Raw genomic sequence first — 19,524 nt, forward strand, 5'->3', positions numbered from 1 at the left:
ATTTATTTATTTAATCTTTCATTTGACTTGTATGCAACAATTCATGATACGACGCTACTATCAGGAGTTATAACATGCACATGGTAAATATCATCATGTTTTATAAATACCTGTGGTCTTCATGAGGTTTTGATTCTACAAATTAAGAAGCGAGTATTATCCAAATTGGAAATTAATGTTCTCTATTTCTTTTTTTGCAATTGGAATCAATAGATGTTTGCTTTATAGCTGTGGATAATACTTAAGAATTTTTTATTTCGTTTTTAAGAACTTAAGAACTACATTGGTGGCTGCTCTGTTGGCTGTTTCTATCACAAACCGCTTTGCGAGTTACCGAGGTGTTGGTCTTATTAGATAAATGTACTTAAAATATCATATCAATTTTTGATATTGCTATAACCATTTTTAAATTCATACATTTATTATACATCATACAATTCATCATTGAACAAAGCTTTTATTTGTACTACACTGATAGAGCGATAATTGAGTGATGAAAAAGTTATCTAACCTCGCCACATTCTATATGTAAACTACAACAAGCTCATATTCATTTTTCATGACGAGCTTCTGTATGATGTTTGTCTCGAGCCGGTATGAATAAAGGAACAAATCGACAAAAGGGGAGCATACTGTATTTAGTTCCCATAGGAATGACATTGTTGATAAACACGTTCTTTAATTGTTATAAATATGGAGATGTGGTATAATTGTCATGGAGACTCCTATCAACCATTGCCTAAGTCACTATCCGTTTCCACATATAAGTCACCATACGGCCTTTAACAATGAACCAAACCCATACCGCAAAGCAAACTTTAAAATAAGTCGGACATGATAAAATGGTAAAGAATATAAATGACAAACCAACAGCTTAATTTATGAACTGAACAACAATAAAAAATATATACAGCAACAAACGACAACCCTTATGTAACAGGGCTTTGACTTGGGACAAACGCCAACATAATGTGGCGAGGTTTAACATGTATACGGGCGCCTATCTATTCTTACATTGGACAGTGATTTCACAGTCAAACGCAAGAAAATCTAAACAAATCATTAGAAATATCTTGGCTCATCATATCATTAAGGTAGCAAATACATAAATGGGACAATGAAATGTTCAGAGTCCTTAAGCTGGAATATAATTACATGATTCAAATATTTTAATTTGGTGATTGCACGGACCTGAATTTAGAAGAAACTTATAAGGTATTCTTATGAACTTAAGAATTTACGCAATACCACAACGGCATTGTTGGCTGTATTGCCGACGTTACAAACACAACCCTTATGCTAGTACATGAAGTTTTTGTCATATTCTAGAAATTGGCTGCTTTTTTATTACTTTTTAAAATAATTTCAAAATGTGATATTGGAATAATCATTATAAATAATTATGCATTCATTCCATTTATAGTTGTACTTAGCTATTACAACACTGTCAGGAAAAGTGGTGATCGATCATATACATCTTTATTTCTACCCCCTTCATTCGAAATTTGACCATCCCAAGTCACGTACCTATAATTCAGAGGTTGCATTGAGTACTGTCTGTCATACTTGTTTGTTACTTTGTCATAAACCATGGCATTGGGTTTTCGTTAAACTTTTTGTCGTGTCGGGTCCTCTTATAGCTGGCTATGCGGTATGGGAGTGCAAATAGATAAAGACCGTACTTTTCCATTACAAGTAGAACTTTTAATTTCTCACTCACCCATTTTCATCTTGCTCCTATCTACGTGTCGTTCTACATTAGTTGCTATTTCACTGTGATCATTTGTATCAGTTAGTGTTCTATTGAAAAGATATAGTACACTATATTTAAAGAAACAAATAGACGAGAAAAAAATGACAAGAAAACACTATCTGAAACAAAACAAAAAAATGTCTGATATCGTGCAAAATTTAACCCTCTCGTTTTAGATCTCAGAGAAAGTGTAATGTTCAGTGGCTAAAATAAACAATTCAAGACATTGTAAAACGAGAGACTGCCTAGTTGATCAACAAATCTGTTAATAATGCAAGATAGAACTAAAAAGAAAAAAAAATAGGTTCGTAATGCAGACATTGAGAAATACGTGATAACATTGTATGCTTAGACGGTATACTCTTAACCCTCAAAGTTTTGTCAATCAAGAAGTCTTAAGGATCTAAAAAAAATCAATATCTAATATTAAAAAATGGAGTACGAGAGGGTGTATAATTTTATTGAAACATTTCTTTATTATTTTTATATTAAACTTTGCACTATCAATAAAAAATATGTAACATATGACAAAACTATTTATTTTGTTCCTTAACTAATGATTTTTTTAATTTTAGTATCAATTTTAATGTTGTACTATTGTTTGTCTGTTGATCTTTTCTTTTTTAGCTTTTTTCAGTTTATTTTCGACTTATGAGTTTGAATGTCCCTCTGGTATCTTTTAAAGTCTAGATATTTTTAACTTTACCTGACAACATCCATAATATATAGTCCATCTGTGTTTATCAAATGGTTTTAGGCGTTAAAATACTTTTTGGCATTTTAACTGTTAAGTGTGTAGCATTCCTGACTAAGATTATTCTTATAGTGAAATTGCTCAAATACTTTGATTTGCTTTGTTGTCCATAAATGCAAACTTTCCCTTGTTTTAGCCTACTGTTTTTATGAACTTGACTTGAAAGCAAACTTTAAAAAGAGAAAATCTTTGTACGTGTATTTGTAGCCATTTTTGTGTATATATTGGTTTTTTTTTAAATCTTTTAATGACTATCTATTTTGATAGTATCCAACAATTTATCATCCGATGCTGACATTAAGAGTAAAAACGTGCACATATTGAATATCAAAGTATTTTTATATATACCTATGGGCGTCAATAGTTCTTGATTCTGCAAAATAAGAAACATGTATTATCCAAATTGTGAGAGCATGTTCCATATGTACTGTTTGCTTCTGTTTGTAATTGTAACTCAAAGTTAGTGGTTAAAAAAGAACAGGGGAGACCGAGGGGACATTAAATACTAATTAGTCAACGAAAAACTGACAATGTCATAGTAAAAAAATAAAACTACAGAACAAATTATTTTCACATTATTCTCGTTCAAATAATATCGCTGATGGCAGTTACGTGTTAGTCCCTGGTAAACAAATTGGCATCCTGTTTTTTTTTGTTGTTGGTTTTTTTTTCGTGTTGTTTGATTTCTGTATGTTAGACATATATATCCACTGGTGGAATATAATATGCTGGCGGTGGTATATATTTGTTTGTCTCTGGTGAAACATTTCTTTATCTCTAAACCTTTTTCACGGTTATAGTTTAAAATAATGTCAATTTAAAGATACTATTCAATTGATGAATATATCTAGTTATTTTTTCTGTGTTTTTGTTGTCTGATTGACATATACATTGTATATCACAATATTTTAGTTACATACCATTTCTTTTGTCTTTATTTCTTTTGGTTTTAAACACTAATAGACTAAAAATAACTACCAGTAGAAGCGAAATACCACACCCAAGACCAACCCATAGCCAGGTAATGGACGCCGATTTTGATGATGATGATAAATGAAGCTCAACTGAAATATAAGAGGGTAGGGGAACTACAAAAAAACGTTAAAAGACTCATATATGAAATTACCCTTGTATCGTTGTGAATATAGTATAAAATAAAGCACGGTCTGACCATCCATGATTAGCAGGGGATACTGTACAATGCTGTATATGTACTTATTTTCACGGTGTATTTATTTTCACGTTTTTTGCGGTTGGTATATTTTCGCGAAAATAAATACACGCGAATTCAAGTGCAGATTTCATGCATATAAAAACATAAAAAAAAAAACATCGACTGCAATTTCATACAAGTTCACCTTGTTGGCCTAAGATAGCCTCAACTAAACCGTGAAATTGTTAAAACAACACCAGTTATCTTTACAGAAATTATATGAAGAATAAGAAACGGTGAAAAATAATAGTCCAAGCCCAAAATGACAGGTATAATAAGTCATTACCTATTTAATCTGATTACTAGTAGTACACATTTATCAGGACAGACGACTGATTTCAGGATTGAATAATCTCTGTTTATTTTATATTCTTAGAATTATGTAAAGTCTATTATTTATGATCTGATATTTTTGGAAATACTGCGAAATTAAATACACGCAAATTCGTCGACAATACCAAAATCGCGAAAAAGTACATATAGAGTATTTTTAAAGACATGTAGAAACAAACACATTATTCTTTAAAGCCCATTATCCCACAAAAAAGGATTAATGGTTACAATTGCTTAATATAAAAGTGTATGCATGCATCAGCATTACTTATTTAACTTAGAACCTTTGCATAAATATTCACCTTATACACATGTTATAGTAAGGTGTTAAAAAAATGTTCAGGCATTATCAACTGTAAAGCAATTGAAGAGAGAAAAACTAACGGCTTATGTTGAAGTAATAAACGAGAAAACCGCCTCTTATCTACTGTGAAAATTACTTGACGAATCAAACCGTCATCGAACATTCGCCCTTAACCCAATTAAAAAAGATAAAAACACTGATAGAAATAGAAAAGACAAGAAGATTACTCTCAGCTACTAAAAGCCGGTACAAAGCCAATGTTAACCAACTTATAATGCCAGTTAATGGTTATCAATACAAATCTATGTGAACCCAGAAGAAATGTTCTACTTCAGATGAGAAAACTATTAAAGTATTGTCATTTATAGTAATGGAGATAAATCTCAAAATTAATGCACTTAGATATCGTCAAGTTTTGCTCATTATCAGATTATATCCAAGAAAAAAGAAAAAAAAAGATAAAAAAAAACAAGTACTGGTATAATTTTAGAGCGTGACGCGTATATACCATTTTAAAATGTTTCGGAAGATCTGCATAGATATCATTTTTTCTTTGGATAAGTGATTTAAAAGAAAATACATAGTTTGATAATACCTTGTGTCAGAAGACAAGAGCAGAATTAAAAAAAAATATATTCAACAATCATTAATTTATTCGTGAGTTTTATTTTTTTTTAAATCATTTTTTTTTCTAAGTCGAAGAGAATTAATTATCCCGACAGATGAATGCTGTGACTTGTTTGTTTGATTTATTATTCATGCCTACTTTATTCATTCTAACTTATAAATAGATTTAAATAAAAACAGAAACAATAGACAAAAGACAAAACAAAACAACAGGAAAATTAAAAACATCATGAATATAAACAAAACCTTTTGCATAAGGATCCATTTGATGTATAATCTAACCTTTTGTTTTAAATTCAAGCGATGCATTTCTGCTTCCATGTATGTTCGTTGACAAAACCATGACTTCATAAGACTTGTATGGTTTAAGCTGATCCAAAGTGAAGTATATCGCACTCCCCGTCTTTATCTCATTAGTATGTACAGTAGTTGAGTTCCATATATCACTATCTGTAGTTTTAAACTGGACGGAAAAGGTTTGGTTGTATCCGCCATTAAATCCAGCGACCCACGATATATTTACTGATCTACATGTTATTGGTCCGACAGAGAGATTTCGCGGTGCTTCTGGTTTATCTGAAATTAAAAATGTTATTTTCATTTTTGGATCTATCTTAGGTGAACATAAATCAATTGCAGAGATGGGTCCGATTACTTCCAATGTAATTGATTAAATTACAATTACTTTGTCATTTGTACAATTAAATTAAATTAATGATTACATCATTTCTGAAAGTGTCTGATTAAATTAATGATTTTATTGGCAAAGTAATCATGATTACATCTGATTACAATGAATTATAAAAAAACAAAAGTATTTTGAATGATGTGAATGAATTAACGTTTAATATAACAATAGTATTTTTTAGAAAGGATTTTTTTTATATATATTTTTAAATGATAACTTCCAACTTCATCTATTTAATAAACCACAAAAGTTCACTACAAACATACATGAACATTATGTCACCCATTATAACACTTTATTCGCATTGATCTCTGAATTATTTTGACTTCAATTGAATATGGCTTAAAGCCTTTATAAAGAGTTTGCTGTTAGTCTTATGACCCCTTCCAGACTTTATATGCATTTCAAGGGGCAGTTTTTGGAAGTTAATATATGGATGAAATAAAGTTACCAGATAAAAATTATGTAAACACTTAATAGAATTGTTTAAACAAATTGTAAACAAAATACAAGTATGCATTTTACATGTCCAGTCTAAGTACATACAAAAATTTGCTTATTTTAAACAAGATAAATGTCCAACTTTTAATTTAGTTTGTGCTAATTAGAGTAATTTTCACATGTCTGATTGATCTTTTATCATATATATTGTCCTACAGCTATACTTAATTAGAAATTGAAATAAAAACAAACCTTATAATTAGTTTCCTACCTGTCAATTCAAATTTTACAATAATCACAATATTAACAAAAGATTATAATTCAGGGTTAAAAAAAATATAATTTTGCTTCAACAGTTTTTTTTTTTTTTTATCAAATATATATATGTACATCTTTTATAAATTGTGAATATATGTACAATATTTTTTAATTAGGCATTCTTAGGCTAATGGTGACTTTTTAATATTGTAACAGTTTATTTTTTACTGAAGTATACAAATCAATTATCATGCTTGATAAAGTAAACCAAACTATCTTAACTTGTTAAATATCTATTAAATAAGAATAACAAAAAGGTTCATTTATTGTCCATAAACACTGTTCAAGATTTTTTTCATTGTAATCAGAATGTAATGAAAATGTAATCAGGATTACAGGGCATTTAGAAAAGTAATTGATTAAATTAAATTACATGTAATCAGATTTTTTGCTGATTAATGATTGCAATGATTACTTGAAAAATTGTAATCAATTACAGCTGATTAACGATTACAATTACAATTACCCCAAGTCTGATCAATTGTTACCATATTGATTTGTTTTTTTCAAAATCACTAAAACTAATATATCAAAGTATTATCATGAATTAAAACGAGACTACATCTTGCAATCTAAGTACATGATGTCTATTATAATCTACAAATCAAGTTAAATAATTACGATTCATGATAAACCATATGATTCATTTTTTTCCTGTAACCATAAATTACCATAATCACGTTTAATTTTGTGTAGCCTGAAACTACATGAATTATTTTGCGACTGGTTGGTATATCATAAACAACGCGATGGGTGTCTCTAAATTAATAAGCAGGTCCGAGACCACAGTTATTTTGTATTGCATTTCTTTTAGACAATAAATGAAAATTTAAAAAAATCCCACCTGCGCATTCTCAATAACATTTCTGCAGTGTGGTGTACTACTTTTGGGACAAATTATATCAAATTTAAAGAAAACTTCATCAGCTCTAACTCAAAATATGGAAAATTTTATGTTAAGGGGATCTTGAAATCTTTTGACAGCTTCCGAAATGCTAATTTTCACCTTTTTTAGCTGGACCAAATTACTACTTGACTTTCAAATTCATGAACCATTTTTTTACAGTGTAATTTTATCCCCCTACTTGCTATTTGAGACATAACACATGAAAAAATAAATTTGGAAGGGGTACAAAAAAAAATTGGCAAATAACACACTGTCCACACTAGGGACTATATTTGTGGACAACGAAAATCAAAGGACGATAACTGTGTACTCGGACCAGCACTGCTTACCCCACCCCCTATCCCTTATAACACTTTCTGTTTGGTTTCTTTTCCTTAATCCGTTGGTGTTTTAATTAAATGGTCTATTTACGTGAAGTCGTTGCATTGTCTTTTGGTCATGGTGCTGTTTTTCCTTTATTCATTTAACCACTATTTATTTTTTATCAAAGCTATTTAACGAACTATCACGATCTAACTGCTAATTGACTTTTGGCGTTATTGAAAATTTTAAAGAAGCTTTAAAATTTTTGCTATAATGTTAATTTTTCAAAACAAAATACCGGCAATTTTCAAAGGGGAAAGGAGATAGCCAGCCACTAAAAGATATTTAACAAGTGGGAAAATTAATTCATTTAATTTTTCATATACTTAGTATAGTTCAGATAAAACAGCATTACTGCCATGTAATTGAACATTTTAGTTGCAACAACATAACAAATTAGCATTCAATAGCATGAGGCGTCTTGGGACAACTGTTTTGTTAGACGTCTAAACTGTATTATACCAGTTGTGTTTTCGAATTTGGATATAGTAATTTTAAATTGAGAATGAAACGGTGAATGCGTCAAAGATACAACAACCCGACAGTTCATGCGATTCCAGTTAAAGACTTTTATCTTTATTTTGGTCTTATTAACGGATGTTTGCGATTTGTACATCGGTAGACTTCTGCATGTTGCATGTTATGTATTTAAATAACAATCATAAGGAACGTTATTAATAATGTAATCAAATTAAATGCATTTGTATGCTAATTAGTTATGATGTGATGTCCTTTACATCTGTATATCTAACCAAAAAAATATTAAATTGATATATAGAAATATAAATACCTAACGGTGTCAACGTGAAATTGTCCTTAATACATCCTTTTAGGTTACAAATCCTTATTCCATACACACCAAAATCCAGTTCCGATCTAACATGTATTTTCGAACTTATTTCGTATCTATAATCATAGGTTTCTGTCTTAACAATCCAGTCGTACCCAGTCACACGACACCACTCTACAGTTGGCAGCGGGGAGGATACAACATACATTACTATATGATCAGTTGAACCAACTTTTGTTTCTATTTTTCTAGATTCGGTTGTGACACTCCTAGGTTTACCTGAAATATACATGTTAGTTCATAATAATAACACAGTACTGATCATTACAACCACGGAAGACATGTGTGAAAATTATTGCATTTAAAAAATTTCAGGTATTTTGAAAGACAAAATGAATATCAACGGTAGTTTAAAAAATTAGATATACATTTTGTCTTCATATTCAATTTTTTAAACTACCGTTGATATTCATTTTGTCATTCAAAATACTTGAAATTTACAAGTACCAAATAATGGTCTTCGGTATCACCCAAAATGAATCCATTTCATAAAACCAACGCATGCGTATTCAGAGATCATTAAAGGAATCTGAATATAATTGCTTATTCTATCCTTTTTGCATCGATAAGTAATAAGATCAACAAAATTATCATAGCAAATTATAGATTCCTTTTTACTACTTGCTTCAACATAAATTAAATTAGAACACTATTGGGGTACGTTGTACGTTTCACACAATACAAGCTTTTTATCCCTTCAATATTCGTTACAAAATTTGTCTCTGCTTATTGAGAAAATGTTTGGTGTGTACTTAAAAGTGTCTAAAGTTTCACAGACATACATAACGCAATAACATGTAGCTTAAAGATTTTCATTGACTACCATTGTGTGGTATTTTATGTTATTTTTTCGTATTGTTTTTCTTCTATAAATTAGGTCTTACGTTCTATTGTTTAGACATTTTATAGCCGACTATATTGTATGGGTGTTTCTCAATGATGAAAGCCGCACAGTGATTAGTAGTTACTACATTTGCAATCTTGTGGATAGTTGTCTCATATCATATCTCCATATTTTTATATATCTACCATTCGTATACTGGAAAATGTCAGGACCCATAAACACTTTAAACAGAACTTGATTTTGTTGACACTTTAAATTCTAAACATAATTGAAAAAATGTATTCTTAAATTCACAAACTGAACATATTGCTTGTATTTCAAAATACCTTTGCAGACATAACAGTTTCGAAAACTATTATCCCACTAATACTCTGATATCAAACAATCACAATACTGGATTTTGTGTTTCGAGCACACGTTTTGTACAATGAGTACTGAGTAAAGTTTTAGGACCCAGGCATTGAAGTCATTAAACTTTCGAGTCAGTTTTTTGTACTCATACTCCAAAATCAACCAATCATAATGCTAGATTTCATGTTTGGAGCATGATTTTTGTGCTTCGAGCAGGCCTCACGGTCATAAAACTTACAAGCATGAATTTTGTACTCAAACTCGAAAATCAACCAATTAAACTGCTGGATTTCATGTTTCGAGCATGATTTTTGTGCTCCGAGAACTAAGAAAAGTTTTATGCCTTCAAGGCCAGGTGTTGATATGGTTTGAAGTACTGTCCAATCTATTGGATATGTTTTGTATCTTTTCCTCTTTTCCTCTTTTCCACGGATGTGATCTACCAAATTAGGATTATTACCTGGTTTTTACATTCACGAGGAACACAACGGCTGCCCTATGTGGAGCAGGATCGACTTACCCTACCGTACCACTTCAGATCCCCTCCGCTTTTTGGTGGGTTTCGTGTTACTCAATTTTTAGATTTCTGTGTAGTGGGTTGTGTACAGTTAATTCTCTTTTGGTCTTTTTTTTTACCATATCGTTGTCAGTGTTTTTCGACCTATGAGTTTGGTATCGTTTGCCTCTCTGTTGTGTCGTATAGATTCGGACTTTATAATTGCAATATAGTTGTTTCCATACTGATTATTCTTTCGCATGCTCATGATGTCTTCTGATGAAACAAAAGTATATCCAATGCATGGTTTGTAGTTTTGTTTTCTTGTATTTTATATGGAAATTAAATTTAGAATCAATTGATCTCCATGTGTTTAGAGTCTTTCTCTTGTACCGTTACCATAGATATAAACTTATCAATGTATCAAATAAAGAATGTTATACTAATTTTTGGCTGTTTTTTTTTCTAAAATATACTGATGATTTTTGTATTGTTTTGAAGTTTTAGTTTTAAACATATTTATTCAAATTGGATTGGGAAACAAGTTAAGGCAACTTATATTAATCCCATTCCACTTTGCGGGTGCGAGTGCTGCCTTGTAGTGGCATTAGCCTACTCTTTTTCGAAATCTACAAGGGAGTCTTTTACGTGCAAGAGATATGGCTCTCTCTTAACAAGGGCCAGTCATTTATCGTCCCTTTCCGACGAACTGTCATCGATAATATACTGATAATATACTGATGTGACTATACTTACAGAGTATTGTTAAGTTGACCTTTCTGGTATCGCCGTTTGATATCCCATTAATAGCCCGTATTGTAAATTCCCCTGAATCTTCACAGTTAAGAGAGGGTAGTGTAGACTGGTAATCAATATACCCGTTGCCTTTAATTGAATATTGAATCTCCAAAGAAGAAGAGTTAAACATTATTTTCGGATTCGTTGGATTACTTTCAATTCGTAAAGTTATCTGCAAGTTTACGTCTTCGCTGAAATTGAATGTATTAGGAGAACTCAATCTGTAAAGTTGACTTGTATCGTCAAACCAAATTTCTTTTATTTTAGGAGAATCTAAAACAAATTATACAATACTTTACTATAATAAATCAATTTGATGAAATATACATGTATTTTGTAGTATTGCTGACTTGATTGAAATGATGCATTTGTTTTGTGAATTTAAAGAGAACAAAACGTTTTTTGCTAAGTAAACCCTATTCGTATTTAAAAGTATCATTACATAGAAAGTAGATGTCTGACAGCTGCAAAAAGCGTACCAATGTTTTGTTGAAGAATCGCTGCTCGTTGATAATTTTGACATTTATGGCTGTAAGTAAGAGCACAGAAATGAATGTAATCGAAAGCAGATGAAAACCTTAATTTAAGTTTTCTTAATTGAGCATGGCTCCTGTCTACCAAAAGGCAAGAATTCTTCATGATATCAGTTTTTATGAAAATAAATTAAATAACCATGAAAAGATAACACATTTGGTTCAGTTCGGAAAGAAGAATTCAATATGCAATATGTTTTTTTTTACTTTAAAAAAGCGTAAAATGCTAAATTTATAAAAGTAGGTTTACTTTAATTTCGTCATGCGAACGTCCAATCCCTGAAATTTCATTATCTATCATGTAAACAACAGCTTCATTTATGGATATATTAGCTACATTTATAGGTTGATGACCTAGTAAGTTCAAATCTTTTAACGTTTTTCGAAGTAGTTTTATTTTGTAATTTTGTTAACATTTTCATAACTTTTTTTTATAAATTACATTTACCGGTCATACTTACACTGCACATTCACTGATATGTCTGTTCTGTAATATGCTTTTGCGAAAGGATGATCAATACGGCAACGGTAAATCCCAGTCTGACTCTTCTTTATGTCTGGTATAGTAAGAGTCTGAATTGAAAGAATGAGTTCAAATCTTTCCTCTTCTGCTTTGTGTTTCCAATTATATGTACACTCCGGATTGCAGTTTGCAGTACAATTTATCGGACCTAATATAGTTCCTTCTGTTACGTTGATAGTTGTGTATCCAGGTTCAAGGACAACGTGTTCAGGACCATCTACATCAATCAAATAACGTAATGTTATCTTAAGTAAATAATAGGTGCATTCAGTGACACAATACATGAGATAAAATCAATGAAGTAAACGGAATATCGAACGTTATGGCAAAAAGGCAAACATACCAACAGAAGTCGTCAAAAATATTCAAAGCAAACTACAGATTGAGCAAACAAAAGAATACTGCATTAAACTTCCTTTAAATTCAGATTCACACTACAGTAATAGATGTTTTGATTATTACACAATGTCTAAAACTTTGTCAATATGAAGGCCACACGTAGTAATAAAATTCATCTATTTTTCAACAATATATTAAAAACAACAGTAGCTGACCTATGTTCTAAATCCACTAAAATGACACACAGATTATATATAAAATCATATACAAAGAAACCGCGGGAACCCCAAAAACGAGAGAGACTGGTTGCGACAGGATAGAAGTCTTCTACTATGCATGCAATATCCGCATTTGAATCTACACTAAGTCAAAATTTCCAAAATCGCGAATAAGACACATTTACGACAATAGGATACAATTTTGATAAATCAATTAGTGAAAGTGATGGTGAATGTATAATATGTAATGTTGATATCAGTATTTTTCCTTACCAGAACATTTCATAGTATCATGAGCATAACCCTTGTTAATGTACTAATTGAGATATATTTACGTTATGTAATGCGTATTTGTTACTGCTGATGAATATGAAATTGATAGTTGAAAGCCGTCCATCTAATTAAATAAAGAGAAAACGATGATGATATAAAGCAGATCTTCTAATAAAGTATGATCCTTTATCTCAAGAGCACTTGGATAAATATATGCAAGTACTAAATGAAATGCTGGTTTGAATTGTTTCTTTTGTCCTTCGGAATCCTTATAAAAGGTACTAACGGTATGGATTTGATCACTATTGAAAACCGCTCGATATTATTTTTATATTGATTGACTGGACATTACCAATGAAACTGAAATTGAAAAAAAAAGAACTTTGCGAGATGCTTTGCTTTTGGTTTTTGAGGATACTCTGTACACATTTTTGATTTCTGATAGTATGAAAAGATTTCTACTCAAAGAAAAAATTTTCATGACCTAAAACAAGGAATTTGTATCTACGCTTTCCTTTTTGTAGAAAAATAGAGGCAAAAATACCAAAGGGACATTAAAACTCGTAATTCAAACGACAATAAAACTGACAACGCCATGGCTAAAAAAGAAAAAGACAAACAGACAAACAACAACACACAAAAAACAACACGCAAAGCTAATGACTGAGCAACACGAATCCCAACAAAAACTCGGGGTGATCTCAGGTGCTCCGAAAGAGTGAGCATATCGATAAACACATTTAGACAAAAGATATTATTTTGAGTGGAATAGTCTTATAACTGATGACATCTGTTGCCTTAGATACATGTATCATTTCAACGAAGTCTGAATATTTTGAAAGTCTATCAATCAATAATGTCGTAAACAATGTTCCCATGGAAGTAACCAATGTAGTTTATCTATATGCATCAGGATTAAAAAGGGTCCCCCATATTTTTGAAAAAAGAAATATTAAGTTACATGATTTAAATCTTCAAGAAAAGCTTTAAAATGTTGTTTTTTCCAAATAATGTAAGGCATCATAAAAAGAATGGTGGATTAATATAATCATTTCGGGTCATATCAAATTCTGTATTTTTTTTCATTTTTAAGTTCTTAACTACTTTTGTTCTGTTTTTTTTTTTTAGGTTGTGGTGTCTCTTGCTTTATAAATTCGTTGTGCGTTTTCACGAAATTGCCATAAAACTATAACTGAGATGTTTGGCTACTTGTTTTTTTTTTATTTATGTTGTCTAGTACAGTAGATTTGGAAAAACACATTCATTCTACTATGACCAAATGAACTTTCTTTAAATATGTTTAAATTAAAAATTAAACAGAAATATTTTAAAAACAAATCACCCCCTACATATTTCAATATTGGCGATAGATATTTAAATGTTTTACACGCAAGATTAAGAAACAAATGCAGTGCCCTGAACATGGATCTGTATCACGCAAATATTAAAACTAACGCAATGTGTCAATGTGGTTATTTATATGAAAATGCTCAACATTATTTCCTCTCGTGTAAAAATTATACAGTGCAAAGGAATAAATTATTTTTTGAACTTAGAAAAGAAAATATACCTACCGACTTTGAAAATTTAATGTACGGCAATGCTTTGTTTAATATGAACATAAACACGCTAATTTTTATAAAAGTGCAGAATTATATTAAAGAGACCAATCGCTTTTCATAGTTTATAAACATTATGGTTAAATATATACCAATAACAATGTTATTACTTTTTGTTGACTTCGAATGCAATTGTTCATTTTTCCTAAGACATGGATCATCAATTTGATTTTATTATCCATCAGTTGACAACAACGCTTTAATTTAATTGTTCAAAATACAATAAAAACTTACCTTTTGAGTGAATATTTATTCCAAGATTAAAACAACCTATTAGGTAGGTCTTTCATAAAAATTTACGGTCAACTCGACTTTTAGGAATCGATGAACCATGTCGTATAAATTCTTGTTAATTTCATGTCTTCATATTAATATTGTTTATGATGTTATTATTATGTATTTCATATTTGTTCGGATATGTATTATTTGTATGTAATGGAGAAGACGTTCTAAGTTGCAAAACTTGTGTCCAATCCTATTGTCAATGTTTTTTTTGGACAATAAAATATGTTTAAACTTACTATGACCATACTTACAGTAAGGATCCAGTGTAATAGTTTCACTCATAATAGATACCACTCCTAATTCATCAGTGTACTGACAGGATATGTATTTCCCTTTATCTAACTTAGTAAGTGTATGTATTGTTAACTGATTGTTGTCAGTCTCTCCTCTTGGGCTCCCAACAAAATGGTATGACAGTTTTGAAGTAATATTTCTTTCAGGCCAGCTCTGTGTCGAATTACAGGTAAACGTTATGTTGTCACCAACAAATGGACGCCCAGGAAGAGACGTTAATGTTGGTTTCATACGTCTTGCTAAAATGTTTATGAATAAAAAAAAAAGCCAATTCTATATCTCTTATTTTTATTTTATTTTTTAATTCAGAAAGTTTAGTATCTACAATTTTTACGTTATTTTGGTAAAAGGTTTTTCCTTTTTATGACAAAAAACACTTTCTATTATTGTTTTCTTAAATATGTTTTATTAGACATAGTGAGGATTTAATTAAAACTCCTTACAAACTCTCAATCATGTGACCGATGAAGATGAACAAAATCAAAATGAAACAAGTGTCGATTATAACAATGAAGAAATAAAACCTCTTCCTTGTTAAAAGATAATAAATGCAGAAATCAAAAGATAATACTACATTATTATGTCTTGCTATTAATGAAATGATAATTAATACAATTTTGATAAAAGGCTTATTCTGAAATGCTTATTTCTAACTGTTTTCAAATTCGCTATATACATTCTTGAATAAGTCTTGATGACAACAAAAGAGAGGCGAAAAATATCAAAGGGATATTCAAACTCGAAAGTACAAATAAAACAACTTCATGGCTATCATCAAGACAAATGACATCCAACAATACACAAAACAGAACAAAGAACACTAAAGACTGAGCAACATGAACCCAACCAAAACCTTGAGATGAATGCAGGTGCTCCGTTTGAAGTTAAGACAATTGGAACATATACACTATCATCTATGAAACGGATATTCCATCACGGTCAACCAACTCGTGATGACGTCCGTAAAGTTTACGAAGGGATGACTTTTACTTCACCACTTGGAACTCTTGGTTTAAACTTTTCCTTGTGAGCAGCAATCCTCTATCAAGGAAATTATTATCGGAGATACAAGCTCGTGAATATATTATCAACTGGGAGATATATGATCCGTATGCAGGCGCAGCGGCAATGTTGCTACATAAAAATGGAAAGTTCACAATTGGGAAGCTGTAATCATCAATTTAGTTGCATAGTTTTAAGTTTTCAACTCTAGATGTAAGTCAATGTATGAGGCAGACTTGACTGTATATGTTCTTTTCGATGGGATAGATGCATTCAACATAGTTACCAAATTTTGAATTATTTAGAGAGAGAGCATCGTTCATATATATATAGGAAGATTATATAGCATGTATATCGGAAAGTAAAGTCAAATGATACTGCTCACTTCTTGGTTTTTTCCTAAGAAGTTTCTAAGCGGAGCCGTCTTCATTTGAATAAGAGAATAAGTAGACCAGAAAGGGGCACAGTTGGTTCTAATGTAAATGCCAATTTTTTGTTGACAAACACGTCCTCAAAACGAACAAATTTGTTGTCTTTTATCCTCCTTGTTCTGTTTACTTTGCGTTTACTGTTTAGAGGCCCATATGCTATGATGTGCGAACTGTAATATTTTCACCACGAATGTGTTGAACCTTTAATCACATAATAACACAGGATAAAAAGAAGCGTCGTTTTAAATTTAGTTGGTATGATAAGTCAACATTTTTAAGCGCATGTAACTAGTTTCAGTTTTGCTACGGGTTAAGTTAAGTTTTGGATTCTCGTACTCTTTGCATGCTTTCATTCCTTTTTTTATTCTTTTATTGGCAAACAAATGATACTTACCTTGCATTGATCATTAACGTCCTAAATGAAAAGTACAATCACAAAAATACTGAACTCCGAGGAAAATTTAAAACGGAAAGTCCCTAATCAAATGGCAAAATCAAATGTTTTAAAAAAACACATCAAACGAATGCACAACAACGGTCATATTCCTGACTTGGCACAGGCATTTTCAAATGTAGAAAATGGTGGATTGTACCTGGTTGTTAAAGCAGGACTTGTCTGAAAACAGATTACACCAAACATGCATTCTGATTTTATAGTATTATTCATATACAGATACCTAGCTCTACGGTATAAAATACTATCATGATTAAAGCACAATGACTTGTCTCATAGTTATGTTTTGTCTCTTGAACTTCTAAAGTAAAGCTATTCAGGCACGGATCCAGCCATTAGGAAATGAGGTGGAGGTATCAACCACGGAACACTAAGAAACATTGACATGATTAAAAAAAATCAAAAAAGAGGATTCAACCAAGGTCCTACACACCCACCCCGGAACACAAAAAAACATTCACATAATTAAAAAAAATCAAAAAAGAGGATTCAACCCAGGACCTCCCCCCCTAATTCCCCCATTGGATCAGCCAGTTATTCATATGATTATTCGACCTAAAAAAATAGACTAAAAGATTTACTAACCATTTGCCAGCATCACAGAAAGAAAATCAATGCCAAAAATTAAGAAAATGTTACTTAACTCCATTGCGATATTAATGATCACTAAACTGTCGTCCTCTAAATACTTAGGAATATGATGTAGCCGGAATTCGTCTCTTGTAAACACAGGAAAAGTCATCAGGTTCTTGTCTACACCTCTTCTCTATACAATCGATTTCGTGATTTCAAATCAGATACCGAATCCTTTGTTTGATATGATTAATTTCCTTCCCATTTTTTTTTTTTTCAAGGAGGAGAAGTGGGAAATAATACAAAATATGAAAATGTCCTTGGAAAATGTCAAACTTGTATGTGACGTTGGTCCTTTTTTTCCACAGAATTTTAAAGAAAGTGTACCCATCAGAACTTGTTACCTGAATATCTTGGGGAGCTTTTGGTGATTGACAACCTGGCAACTTGACTGTTAATTTGATTTATAAGATAAAGTTTGGTGTGGGCAGTATCAAGAAAACCTACGTTAAATATGGCTTTAGAGAAACTTTGCAAACGATCTACAATATTGTTACGAGTAAGTTGTGTGTGTATCTCCAATCCCTTTGTATTTTTTTTAACTTTTGTATGTTCCTGCGTTGAAGTACGTTCATTATTCATTTTTCATTTTTCAAACTTTAATAAGGATTAATGAAATAGTTAATTATTCATTATTCAACGTTAAGTTTAATTGAATTTTGACAAATGGAAAATGAATTATGGACGTAATTTGGCGCGGTCCTTTTATTAACATGATTAACATATTAGATAAGTATCATTTTAGCGGATGTCAAGTTGGTTCAATATTCAACATTAAACATTCAATTTTTTTTAATTTATTTTTTCTAATTTTTTTTTCTTGTATCCATTTTCAATATTCAACATTCGATTTCAACATTCAACATTCGATTTTAATATTCAACATTCAGCATTCAAATTTTTTTTTTCTTGTTTCCATTTTTAACATTTAACATTCGATTTCAACATTCGATTTCAATATTCAACATTCAACATTCAATTTTTTTTTCTTGTATCCATTTTCAACATTCAACATTCAACATTCGATTTCAATATTCAACATTCAACATTCAAAATTTTTTTTTTTTTTTCTTGTATTCATTTTCAACATTCAACATTTGATTTCAACATTCAACATTCGATTTTTTTTTTCTTGTATCCATTTTCAACATTCAACATTTGATTTCAACATTCAACATTCGATTTCAACATTCAACATTCGTTTTCAACATTCAACATTCGTTTTCAATATTCAACATTCAACATTCAAATTTTTTTATTTTTTTTTTCTTGTATCCATTTTCAACATTCAACATTTGATTTCAACATTCAACATTCGATTTATTTTTTGTATCCATTTTCAACATTCAACATTGATTTCAACATTCAACATTCGATTTCAACATTCAACATTCGTTTTCAACATTCAACATTCGTTTTCAACATTCAACATTCGTTTTCAACATTCGATTTTCAACTTTCAACATTCGTTTTCAACATTCAACATTCGTTTTCAACATTCTATTTTCAACTTTCAACATTCGTTTTCAACATTCAACATTCAACATTCAACATTCGATTTCAATATTCAACATTCAACTTTCAAACAAATGTTAAAAATTGAAAATCGAATGTTGAAAACGAATGTTGAATGTTGAAAACGAATGTTGAAAGTTGAAAATCAAATGTTTAAAACGAATGTTGAATGTTTAAAACGAATGTTGAATGTTGAAAACGAATGTCGAATGTTGAAAACGAATGTTGAAAGTTGAAAATTGAATGTTGAAAACGAATGTTGAAAGTTGAAAACGAATGTTAAAAACGAATGTTGAAAACGAAAGTTGAAAGTGAAAATTGAATGTTGAAAACGAATGTTGAAAGTTGAAAACGAATGTTGAATG

The 19,524-nt window shown here is 30.6% G+C and overlaps 1 protein-coding gene across 1 annotated transcript; it reads right to left on the minus strand.

The window, feature by feature from the left end:
• Positions 1-1,712: 1,712 nt before the first annotated feature.
• LOC143074112 (protein turtle homolog B-like) lies at positions 1,713-16,958 on the minus strand. The gene is made up of 9 exons (XM_076249660.1): positions 16,952-16,958; positions 15,082-15,363; positions 12,035-12,313; positions 10,999-11,313; positions 8,492-8,770; positions 5,267-5,560; positions 3,428-3,571; positions 2,856-2,880; positions 1,713-1,800 (listed from the first exon to the last, which is right to left on the minus strand). Exons 1-9 carry the CDS (start codon positions 16,956-16,958, stop codon positions 1,713-1,715), a joined length of 1,713 nt encoding a protein of 570 aa, XP_076105775.1.
• Between the last annotated feature and the right edge of the window lie 2,566 nt (positions 16,959-19,524).

This window comes from Mytilus galloprovincialis, chromosome 5 (assembly GCF_965363235.1).
Source record: "Mytilus galloprovincialis chromosome 5, xbMytGall1.hap1.1, whole genome shotgun sequence".
NCBI classification, from domain to species: Eukaryota; Metazoa; Mollusca; class Bivalvia; order Mytilida; family Mytilidae; genus Mytilus; species Mytilus galloprovincialis.